Genomic DNA, 12682 nt, shown 5'->3' with positions numbered 1-12682 from the left:
GCGAGCAGCAAAGCGCGGGCGGCCATTTTAAAGTCAGGCAACACCACAATTGGCTGCGAAGTCCTGCGATACTATCGGCGGCCATCTTGGAGTCAGGCGCGAGGGCCAATCAGCGAGCAGGAAAGCCCGGGCGGCCATTTTAAGGTCAGGAAAAGATCGAAAAACAGAGGAAAGTGCCGATTTATAAAGGGAAAGAAAAATAAAGCACAGGCAAAGACAAGGAGAAGAAAAGAAAAGGAAACAAAGTGGAAACAAAGGAATAAAAAGGGAAATAAAGGACATTAATAGGCAAACAAAGGAGATAGAAGTAAAGAAAGGGAAACAAATAGAAAAAGAGCAAAAAGGAAAGATAAGAAGTCAGGAACAAAAGGACATAAAAGAAGGAGGAACAAAGAAATGGCAGACCCGAAACCAAGTGCGCAATACAGAAGGCCACTACCATTCAACCTATCTGAACCACAAACAGGAATCAGATGGGAAAAGTGGGTCAGACGATTTGAAAACTATGTGGAAGCAACTGATGTAACAACAGCAAAGATGAAAGGTTTATTTCTGAACCTAGTAGGAGATGAAGTGGAAGACCTACTGGTGACACTGCCAAAAGAAGAGATTGCCACCTATGACAAACTAAAGAAATGCCTAACGGACAAATTTGATCCCCAGAGAAATGTTGATTTCGAACGATACAGCTGTATGATCGCATTCCAACAAGCAGAAGAGTCTCTGGATGACTTCGCAACAAGGTTGCGGAAACTGGTAACTCATTGCGAATTTGACAAATTCGACAACGAACAGGCAATAAGATTGCGCATCATCGAAGGCTGTCGTGACATCGAATTCCGCACAAGGATCCTAAAAGAACCGATCTCATTGGAAAACATTCTGGCGCTGGGAAGGGCTGAAGCCAGAGCAACAGCGCATGCAAAGGAAATGGAACGAGGTAAAGCAAGAGGTACAGAACAGATTCAACGAATGACGAACAACAACCGCTCAGGAGGCTGGAGAAAAGAAAAGAGTGAACAGATGGCGAAGAAACAGCCGGAAGGAACATGTTACAGGTGTGGACTTGAGTTCCCACACAGAGGCCCATGCCCGGCTTTTGGCCAGACCTGCAGAAAGTGCAATGGAAGAGATCACTATGCCAGTGTGTGCCAAGGGAGGCAGTTCAGAAACGACTGAGGAAGGCCAGGAAGAGCACGAATGCTAACAAACAGACACATCAGGCATGTCGAGATAGGGGCAAGAAGCTCATCAATAGAGTCGGAAGAAGAGGAAGAAGAAGAAAAAACGGAACGATTGTATCTCATGACCGCAGATTCAGGAACAGAAGAGGAAGATGAAGAAAGAATATGCCTGATAGACAAAAAGAAAATAAAGAAAACAGAGTCGATGAACATAAAGGTAGGGCCACATGAAGCAGAATTTGTCCTGGACAGCGGTGCAACATGCAACATTATTTGCGTCTCTGAATATGACAAAATGGAAATAAAGCCGATTCTAAGACCATCTCGGGTCAGAGTAGTCACGTGGGGGGCCAAAAGACCAGTGATAAACATGGGAAAATTCAAAGAAGGACTGACGTACAAAGATCAAAGGACAACTGAAGAGATACATGTACTGAAAGGAGACATCCCAGCGCCAAGCCTGCTGAGCAATGTCACGGCTCAAGTAATGGGTCTCATGGCAATGACATACAACATGTCAGAAAAGAAAAATATTATGAGAGAATACCCCAAGTTACTACAAGGACTAGGAAAGCTGAAAGACCGACAAATTACGCTGCACATTGACGAGACAGTGAGGCCAGTCGCACAACACCACAGAAGAGTGCCAATACATCTGCAGCCACAGGTAGAAGAAGAGCTTGAAGCACTACTTAAACAAGACATAATAGAACCAGCGGAAGGACCGACGCCCTGGGTGTCGCCCATTGTGGCTGTCCCAAAGAAAGACACATCCAAAACAAGAATATGTGTAGACATGAGGATACCGAACAAGGCCATTGAATGTGAACGACATCCTGGACCACACTTGGATGACATGATCAGCTGTCTTACAGGCACAAAGCGTTTTTCCAAACTGGACTTATGTAAAGGATACCACCAACTAGAACAGGATCCTCAATCTCGGTATATCACAACATTCTCCACCCACCTAGGTCTGTTTAGAAACAAACGTCTGAGCTTTGGAATTTCATCGGCTGCAGAGATATTTCAAGAAACAATAAGACAGATAATAAGGCCAATAAAGAACAGCTTAAATTATAGCGATGACATTCTAGTATTTAGCAAGTCAGACAAAGAGCATGACAAAGCTCTAATAGAAGTGTGCTCACACCTGGAGCAGTCTGGTTTGACACTGAATGAAGATAAATGTGAGCTAGGGCTAAATGAACTGGTTTTCTTTGGCCACATCTTCTCCAGGAAAGGAATGCGGCCGGATCGATCATAGCAAGGTGGAAACATTGGAAAAAGCAAAAAAAACAACGGATGTGGCGGAAGTAAGGTAATTGCTTGGTCTAGCAAGCTACTGTGCAAGGTACATCAAAGACTTTGCCACTGTAAGCGCACCGCTAAGAGAGCTGACAAAGCAAGGACAAAGTTTCTTGTGGACCGACGAATGCAGCAAAGCATTTGAAGAAATAAGACAGGCCGTAACAGCAGTGGATCACCTGGCCTATTTCGACCCAATACTATGCACCGAGTTAACAGTAGACGCAAGCCCAGTGGGACTAGGAGCAATACTGGCGCAACATCAACAAGGGAGGGACTCCCCAAGACAAATAGTGGCATTCGGAAGCAAGAGCTTGTCGGAAGTTGAAAAAGGATACTCTCAACCAGAAAAAGAGAGCTTGGCAGTGGTGTGGGCCTGCGAACACTACCATATGTTCATCTACGGGAAACCATTTACAATCAGAACAGACCACCAGGCACTCACAACAATTTATGGAAATCCAAATGCAAAAATACCGCCCAGGATAGAGAGATGGGGAATCAGGCTCATGGACTACAACTTCAAGATTATTCACAAGCCAGGAAAAGAGCACAACCCGGCTGACTATGTGTCGCGGCACCCTCTGCCAGAAGCATCACAAGCAACAACGATGGCAGAAGAATACCTCAATTTTGCACTGAAGCTCAGTACACCAACAACAATAACATTGGAAGAACTGGAGTACTAGACAAAACGAGATCGCACCATGCAGGAATCAATGAAGATCACCAAACAGCAAAGATGGAGACACGTGAACAGCAACAGTTATGTGGAAAAAGGGGTAGAAAAAGAAGAACTGCTAGCTTTCAAAAGGATAAGTGAAGAACTATCGGAGTGCGGAAATAGAATAATAATGAGAGGCACACGGATAGTAATGCCCCGGACACTGAGAAAAAGGACCGTGGAACTGGCACATGAGTCACATAGAGGAATTGTAGCAACAAAAAAAAAGTTGCGGGAAATAGTGTGGTTTCCGGGACTAGACAACATGGTGGAAGAAATGGTGATGCGCTGTCACATTTGTCAAATAACAGGACCGTCATCAAAACCAGAACCAATGCAAATGTCCCCACTACCGAAGGCGGTATGGACAGAGCTGGCAGCAGACTTCTATGGCCCCCTGAAAACAGGAAGTTACCTGCTAGTGATCATAGATGAATACTCAAGGTTCCCAATAGTGAGACAAGTAGCCTCAACTTCAGCCAATGCGATACTGCCTGTGCTAGATGATGTATTTGCAGCATGGCGCTCACCCCAGACACTAAAAACAGACAATAGCCCACCATTCTCCGGCGAGGAATTCAAGAGGTTCATGGCATACCTGGGAGTAAACCACAGAAGAATAACGCCGCTGTGTCCACAGGCAAACGGCATGGCAGAACGATTCATGGGAACCATCAAGAAGGCGATACAGAGGGCAAAACAGACACAAATATCAACTGGGCAGGCCCTATGTCAGCTACTAAGAGACTATCGCAACACCCCCACAGCTCCACGGGGAAATGCCCTGCAGAACTGGTGCTAGGGCACCCAAGCAGAACGAGACTGCCACAAATAAAAGAGGTGGAGCAAACAGAACAAAAAGACATTGCGGCAAGAGACAAGGAACAGAAAGCGAAAATGAAAACATATGCTGACCAGAGAAGACAAGCGACAAGCACAACAATAAAAGAAGGAGACACCGTGCTAGTGAAACAGAGACGAGTAAAAAAGTCAGACAGCGCCTTCACAAAGGAACCTTTGAAGGTGACCGAAGTCTAGGGGCCAATGGTCACGGCATCAGCCGGTAGATATCACATCACGCGGAACAGCTCCCACTTCAGAGAACTGAAAACAAAAGAAGAAGAGACACCAAAGCAAGAACAGAAGGAAGACACATCACAAACAGAATCACCAACTGACGTCAGAGAACAACGACCAAGAAGAGAGTGCAAGAAGACAAAAAGACTGATTGAGGAGATGTAAAGAGACAGAATAGGTGGACACGTACATGTCCGAGGGATAGAGATCTTTTCACATATATCCATCTCTCTATCTCTCTCTCTCTCTCTCTCTCTCTCTCTCTCTCTCTCTCTCTCTCTCTCTATGTTTTGTTCACAACAAAGGGGGAGATGTTGTGCCGTGGGAATGGCACTAGGACCCTGGGGCACAGGGTGGGGGACAGGGGACACCGGACACCACATCCGGTCAAGGGAGGGGACCAGGGGCAGTAAGGAGCAGGACCTCGGGGTGAGAGGTCGGGGACACAAAACGCTGCATGCATGTAAAGGAGCAGCCAATAAAAGAAGCAATTGAATGACCCTACCGTTTCCTGTGTGTTCCTGGGGTCGGGGAACACGACAGAACCTGGAATCTTGTAATGGCTGCTGCATCACAAATGTTCATTTGCTGCCAGTCAATCTGCCAGGAAACTATGGATCTCTCATTGGAAGAAAGGTAAAATCCTTTCACTTACTTTTCTATTTGTCTATTTTTCAAAAGTTTGGATCTTCAAATCCTCTAAGGTTCCAGATTCAGATCTAAATCCTGATCCATGGATTAACTGACAAGATCCTATCTGATTAACCCATGGATATTTCCCTGACACCAATTCATATTGCATATATCTAAGCAATTGCAAAATGGATTTGCTACAAAGGGCCCTATTCTGAGCAAAGTTCCAGCTTCATTCAAGTTTACTGTAATTCTGTTAAGAAGGGTTTTACTGTTGCAGTGATGCAAGGGTGAATGAGAAATGCAACAGTTGTTTTTCCTTCTATAACTCTCTTTCCAGATGAATCTGCACAAGTGTTAATAGCACACAAAAGAGAACTTTTGCCCAGAGGCCTCTAGTGAGAGTCAACTGATACCAGGTAGGACTCGATGATGAAGCATGGCAACAACTAGGGGGATGAGGGCCTTACATCTTTATAGCAAGTGAAGCTTGGACTCTGTGAGACATGCACAAAAAGACATCTTTGGGCAAGCAGCACTCTTGTGTGCTATTGAAAGTTGCCAGGGTGTACTGCTTCTGCTACTACCTCCATGGCCCTTTTTCTGATGATGAATTTTGCACAAATGTTGACATGCTTACATGTATCCAAGTGCTCTAAATGTGTGCGAGGGGCATGATAGAATTTAGGATTAATTCACTTCATGTTCCTGAACTATACTAGAAAGAAGAAAGGTATGATGCTGCAACAGCGTGTTGCCTTCAAGTTTTTAATTTCCGAATGATGTTTTCATTGAAGACAAGAAAAATTACCTGCCAGAAGTACTGGGAAAAAAGGCTTCTGATTAAATAAAGAAAATTGCTTTATTCGGATTCCTCAAGTGACTATGATTATCCACGCCCATCAGGCGCAGTGTTAGTGTTGCTTTACAAAGTGTTCTTTTACGAGTAGGGACACACAGTAAGTTTTGGGCAGAAAACATGAAATCATAACTGTGATAGCAGTAATGAATGCACGAATTCACTTGAATCATTTGTGCTGTGAGTCTTTTTGCAGCTAGGCATCTATGGAAGAGTTAAACTTGGTGAGGTGTAAAGATATTAATGGCTTGACAAATCCAAAGAGTGCTTTCCAGAGGTTGTGAAATCAGTAAAGGAGAAAAGAAAATGTGAGCAACATGGGACAGAAGAGTAATACATAGCAAAGCCAAACATTATATAACTAGTTCAGTTTATATCAGCCAACATATGTTCAAGGATTCCCTTGAATTCCTGTCCCAAGCTATTATTACATTGAAGATATAGCTAGATTGCAATTTTCTCTTATAATCTGTATCATGTTTACAAGGTTTCTAAAACAGGACATTTGAATGTACTTAAAATAGTCTTCAGTAACATATGCTTTACCTCCTTATGGTTCTTAGGAGTGTAGATCTTGCTTCATTGTGGAAGGTAATAATGATACTTGTGGGTGGAAGATCTTTTCTATAGTGCAAAGTAGTACATCTGCAAACAAATAATCACGTTTGAGTTAGGTTGTTACACAATAAAATTACATTCAACAACAAAGATAGCACATGAAGAGATTTCCAATTGTTTAAAACGCTAATTTGGGGAGCACTATTTATCTAACAAATTTCACTGACAATTATTTATTATAATGTCTGTCCATGACTGCCTAAATATCCTAAAGAAAGTAATATTATAGTTTATCTTTTAATGTCCATGCAGTGCCATTTAGAGACAATAGTAACTGAAAATCAGTGGCAGCTCATTTGCATATGTTTATTACATCCTGCTAAAAGATATACTAATCACAGTCAATGTGTTTCACAATTGGCGATAACATACAATTACTTAAGTAAACTTCTACAAAATTCTGAAATGTAAATCTCAGATTAATACTTCATAGTTTAGCCATGAGTTTTGTCCAGATCCAGGAGTACGGAGAAGATTTTGAAGAATGCATCCAAACATTTTTCCCATAACCCAACTATTAAGCTGGCAAAATAATATGTATACACCTGTGATATTTTCTTAAAATGCAGACGGTGTTTCCATCTACTGATCCACGCGCTTTTTAGGTTCTCAGGTACAGACCGCTTTAGGTCTGTTAGATAGACCTCTTGTTTCCAATAAATTACATGTACTAGAATTTTAGGTTTTTGGACATCCCTTTGCTCATGATAGGATGACTTTGTTGGCTATCACGCTTCTCTGGTCCTGATTTGATGGCCTTCTTCACCATTCTTGTTTGTTTGTCCCGCCCATAAGTATTTGATCTCACACTGGTATGATTAGGTGGGATATCAGTCCACTGCTAATGTGAGGTCATGCTGAAACTATTTTCTGTTCTTTTCTCACTTCTCACTCTCCCCCGCATTTCCTGCTCCAACACCCTTTCTTTAGCATTTTTTGCTGCCTGCCAGGCTGCCATTGGGTGCTTTTCTTTTACCATTTCATGATGGCTACCTATTTCTGCTCATGTGCTCACATGCACAGTGACACCTTTGGGTGTTTTTTTAAAAGAAATCCTATTTACAGATCGATGCCACAGATGCCCATAGATCCATGGCAGATATACTTGAATGTCATTAGTTAAAATATTACAAATGCATTCAAAGAAGGCTGCCATGGATACAGGCACATCTGCAGCAGCCATCTTTGAACGCATTCAGTAAAATTTCACAGAACCCTTTCAAGATGCCTACAACAGTTGCATGTGACTATATGACAGCTAACAAAGTAATAAAAATAACTTCACAAAGCCGATAGGTTTCACTGCTGAGATCTAGTATCTTTTATAGAGCTTGTTTATTGAGTTATGGATACTGGGAGAAACTGAAGTTCTCTTTCATTTCTCGGTGCTGGATCCACCAATGGGTCAGTATGGGCAGATGCAGCGAACAGTGTGTTACACAGAGACTCTCAATGTAAGTGTCACACCTGTGAATATTAGTACAGAAGCCTGACACAAGAAAGAGATCAGAAAAGAAGTCAGCGGCACTCATCGAGACAGTTTCTTTTTCCCTAGATGCAGAGGAAATCTGATGTGGCAACAGCTATATGCAAAGTCAAGTGCCAGGAACTATTACCACATTTTGTGGACATTGTACTAGGAAGGGCATCTGTGGGTGTAGTGACCGGTGATGTGATTGTGTGACCACACACATTGGCTAATGAACTGATGTGATAGACAGTCGATGGTGATATTTAGCAATAGTGATCAATCTTGCGACATTATGGTCTTCCATGGCATATTTGAGCGCGCTTCTAGGATAATGCTGTTCTTAGCTTAATGGTGGTAGTTACTATAATAAAATGGAAAACCACAGCATGGAAGTAACTATGGAGGAAGATGTTGGAATATTTGAAGAGAGGCAGCAGTCTTGATGTGAGTTGTAGATTACCTCTCACACAGTCAAAAAACGAGCACCTAAAATAAGAAGCCCTCGTGCAAGCATCAAGGCCTTTCTTGGAGATAAATGATTGTGATCCAGGTAGAGTAAAAACAAAACAACATTGCCACTATCAAAAGAAAGCCCATATCATTGCAACACAGTTTTACTGAAAAAAAATGGCAAATAGTAAATTCTAATGATTAAAAAGGCAATAAAGCGACAAAATAGGGTGTCGGAAAAAGGCACAATTTTCCTATGGACTGCAGTACATCGAGTCCTACACAACCACTGATCAGAATTGGGGATATGCCTGCACGGACAGGCTTTTAAATTTTAAATTAACAATTAAGAAGTTTCCAGACTTTATATATTATGCTGCAGATAATTTGTGTTTACCACCTGCAGTGTTCCAATGATGTTCTTCACAGGTGGTAAACACGTATGATGAGCTAGACCTATCATCATGATGATAATGGCAATCAAATGAAATGTAACAAACATTTCCATCCGAATTTAATTCACTGAAGTGTCTGCAGCTTTGGAAATATTTACTACATTGCCCTCAATCTATGGGGAGGGTTACTGATTCATGTCCCATCCAAAAACAACAGAAGATGGCTATTGGTGAGTGCCAATTTGTTTTCAGTGCTGACAAGTGGAGGGTATACTGTAAGATGGTTCCTGTGGACAGTGGTGGCACAGTACAGGGGTATGTCCTTTGCAGAAACTGCTGGTAAATGGATTGTTATGGAGGCACTGGCCTTTCAATATTATGTTGTGGACAGTTTGCCAACCAACCATTGTTAAGCTAATCTTAGGACAACCACATGAGTGAAATAAGTGTCAGGAGCAAGCACCAGATAGATTGCAAGAAAAATATCACGTTTTTCCCCCTCAATGAAGGAATTGAAACTTTCCACAAACTGACTAAATTGACTGCTATGATCTGGAAGGCTCCTGAACTATGGGGCATATTAGCAAGAACCTCGTTAAAATATTCGCCGTTTTAGCGGCAGTTTCCTGCCGCTAAAACGAAGATAATTTTAACGAGGTTCTTGCTAATATGCCCCTATGTTTCATCTGAAATCCGTGCCGAGGGTAGTTGGTGAGTCCAAATTTGTGTTCAGTGCACCTGTGTGGGCATTCCTTTGGAGTAAGTGTAGATTCACAGAATACAATAAGAAATGACCCGTTGTGAATGCCGAACAAAGTGCCAACTTTGCGTGTGCCAGCATAATTTCTAGTGGCATCCCTTGCCTCTGCCCACCCAAGTCCATTCATTACAACTCTTTCCTGTACTTAGCAGCTGAGGAAAATCCAGCCAGATTCCGAATCAGGCCAATTTTTAGGGTCAATCTGTGCAGACAAATTCTGCAGATATGTCACTTGCTGGACAAGTGACACTTTTTACGTACTTTACGGCTCATAAATGTCTTTGAATTGTACAATTATTTTATAGGTAACAATCATGGACCCTCATTAAATATGGACTGGAGTTTAGGGCGATATTTATCGTAATTTGCCGAATCTGATATAGAGCTCATAATTATGAGTTTGTCCCAGACAATGGAAACTAAAATTCATATATTGGTACCTGATACACCAAAATTCAAATTTCCGATTAACTATCAGGCATTTTTTTCTGATAGATTTCTGATAGGTTTGACCTAGTAGTATTGGTGACCAACTCCTAATGGAGATACATGAGTTACCGCACATATTGCAATTAACCGGGCCACTGGCAATGAGGACCTTAGTATCAACTCTCTTCAGGAGAGCAAACTCTGGACGCTAGGAACAGATAAAAGAATTGTTACTAACTTGAGACATTTGTTTACCATTTTCCAAGAACTTCACATGCAAAGTGAAATAATTTTTTAAGCCATGTGTTACTTTATCAACGTGGATGACATTGATTCTTTCAATATATTCAGAAGCATTCCCAATATAAATTATGATTCAAATTGCGTCTGGACTGTGTCTTCAGGGATTTCACACAACACAAATCCTTGAAAACTACACTTTGCATACTAAATTATTTGCAGCTTAAATAAGAAGATAAATCAATTACAACAGAGGAGCACTTGTCCTCTTTCGAAATACATATTTTCCATCAATAATTTTTTTCAGCTAATTTCGAAAAACTAGGTAATTGGAAAAAATAGTTGTTTTTCCTCAAATCAAAATGACACCTTAAAAACCATATAATGAGGCCTTTTTTTAGATGATAGATGGTTCTGAATGTCATGACCGAGTCACGTGTGTGCCTTGAGCCAGCGTTGTCCAACCAAGTTCCAGGAAAGCCTGTCGATCAACAGTTTCAGAATAACCACTGTAGATACGAGTTTGCCATCGATCTTGTAATCCTGGAGTTCTGTTGGGCACCCTGACTTAATTTAGACATATTGTTGCAAGTGGGTTTCACCCATGTAATACGCCAGGGTCTTTTAGCTTTGGTTCACCCAGTGTTTGGACCTCTATAGTCTGTGTCTCTCTACCAGAGTCTTCCAGTAATTTCCTGCTAAATTGGACGGCGCGTATTTACTGCCAGTGTCTGACTTTTTAGGATGATGCTGCTGAGACACAACCAGGGCAAGGCACCGTGGGCTGGTTGCATGTGAACATGTGTGCAATGATGTGGGCACGTGAGCAGGCTGCACAGGAGAAATAACAGTTGTGTGCAGCCTCGTACCTGTACACAGGTAACCTGCCTGTGGCAGATTAAACTGCGAATCCAACCTGTCCAAATAGCACTTTTTGCAGACCTAAACCATCCTTTTATATAATAATGTCACCCACATGTGGGCCTTATTTCCCTAAAGGGCAGGGTGCATCATATATAAAAGAAGGGCAGGTAGAAATTAACGTTCCACATGTGCTTACAGTGAACTATCCCTAAAAATGACTTTTAACTGTAGCAAGGCTGGCTTTTGCCATACGGAACAATTGGGCTATATTTTTATATCTATTCAATTCTAAATTCACATTGGTAGCAGCTAGAGAAATACTTTTTCACTCATTTGAATTGTAATGTAGAATCCTCTTTAATGGGAAAAGACAGATTTAAAATTATTATTTTGGAAATGCCACTTTCAGAAAGTTGGTATTTTCTTGCCTAAAGTATCTGGAGTTGGGAGTTTCCAGCGTTCTGGGTGGGTGATGACTCTCCCACTGAGAAATGTGTACTGGAGCCAGATAGTACTCAAAAGCACCTGGGTATAGAGGGGAATGGCTCGTCCTGACTGGATGGTTGGGAAGGAGATGTGTCCTGCCCTTAATACACTTCAAAGGAATGCCAGCCCATTGTGTCACTAGCGAGGCTGGAGCCAAACCCAGGAGAGAGTGGAAAACTAACGCAAACCAGTTTTACGGTTAGACAAAGGGCTGTCCCCCACCCACAGACTGCACTGGGCATCCAAGTGGCATCCCCAAAACACGAAGGACAGAACAACCCTGGACATGGACTGTGATAGCAGCAACACCATGGACATCTGGAAAGACAAACCACCAGTACCCTGATGGAGTGAGGACTCTATCTGCAGCTTGCCCCAGGACTAGTGATTCTCTCATGGGCCTCCTTGCACCTGCTGAGGACCAAATGGGGGAAGACCTGGACTTCAGGGAACCATCGAGAGGAGGGGAGCATTAGGAACCAGGCACAGGAGAAAGCTGATGCAGAGAGCCAGTAAAGGAAAAATCCTGAAATGCCGTGTGCACCCACTGGAAGCCAGGAGGCTCACTGCAATCTGCTCCAGGTGGCTATGGCTCACCACCAGTAGCAAAAGGAACACTCCATCCATATTTCAAATACTTTGATGATGAAAAAGAAGGCTCTCTCAGAAATCTTCCAAGTTATTTTTCAAATAGTACTCTGTCTTATATTCACATGTTCATTTTGGGTGCAAACGATCGGTTGCCACAATTAATGCTTCATGCTAAGAAAATTGTAGATGATAGAATGAACTCCTAGTTTAACAATCTTTCTAAAAGTGGCATTTTCAGAATTGTGACTTACAATTCAAACTTTACATTTTTAAAATACAATTCTTTTGAGACAAAACATGATATTTCTACCTATTCTGAATCAAAAGTTAGCAATTATTATATGTAATAAGGGAACCCAATGTTATCCATTGGGAGAGGTATGTGTCACAGTAGTGGAAAACGAACTTGGGTGTTTTTCCCTGCCAGGACATATAAAATGTAAAAACACATGTCCTATCTTCAAATACAGTGCACCCTGCCCTATGGGCTGTGTAGGGCCTACATTGGGTGTGATCTCTGTGTACTAAAAAGGGATGTTTAGGCCTGGTAAAAGGTTCATTCTGCCCGGTTGAATTCACAGTTTAAAATTGCG

At 42.1% G+C, this 12682-nt stretch overlaps 1 protein-coding gene across 3 annotated transcripts in view; it reads right to left on the bottom strand.

The window, feature by feature from the left end:
* Nucleotides 1–12682, bottom strand: part of GALNT14 (polypeptide N-acetylgalactosaminyltransferase 14) — a 1160089-nt gene that overhangs the window by 461151 nt on the left and 686256 nt on the right. For all 3 annotated transcript variants that reach the window (XM_078649861.1, XM_078649859.1, XM_078649860.1), the window contains exon 3: nucleotides 6332–6430. In XM_078649861.1, coding sequence (XP_078505987.1) covers nucleotides 6332–6430 — 99 coding nt within the window. The remainder of the gene's footprint in view (nucleotides 1–6331; nucleotides 6431–12682) is intronic.

This window comes from Lissotriton helveticus, chromosome 6 (genome assembly GCF_964261635.1).
Source record: "Lissotriton helveticus chromosome 6, aLisHel1.1, whole genome shotgun sequence".
Classification (NCBI taxonomy): domain Eukaryota; kingdom Metazoa; phylum Chordata; class Amphibia; order Caudata; family Salamandridae; genus Lissotriton; species Lissotriton helveticus.
This window is presented reverse-complemented; position numbering and strand designations above follow the sequence as displayed.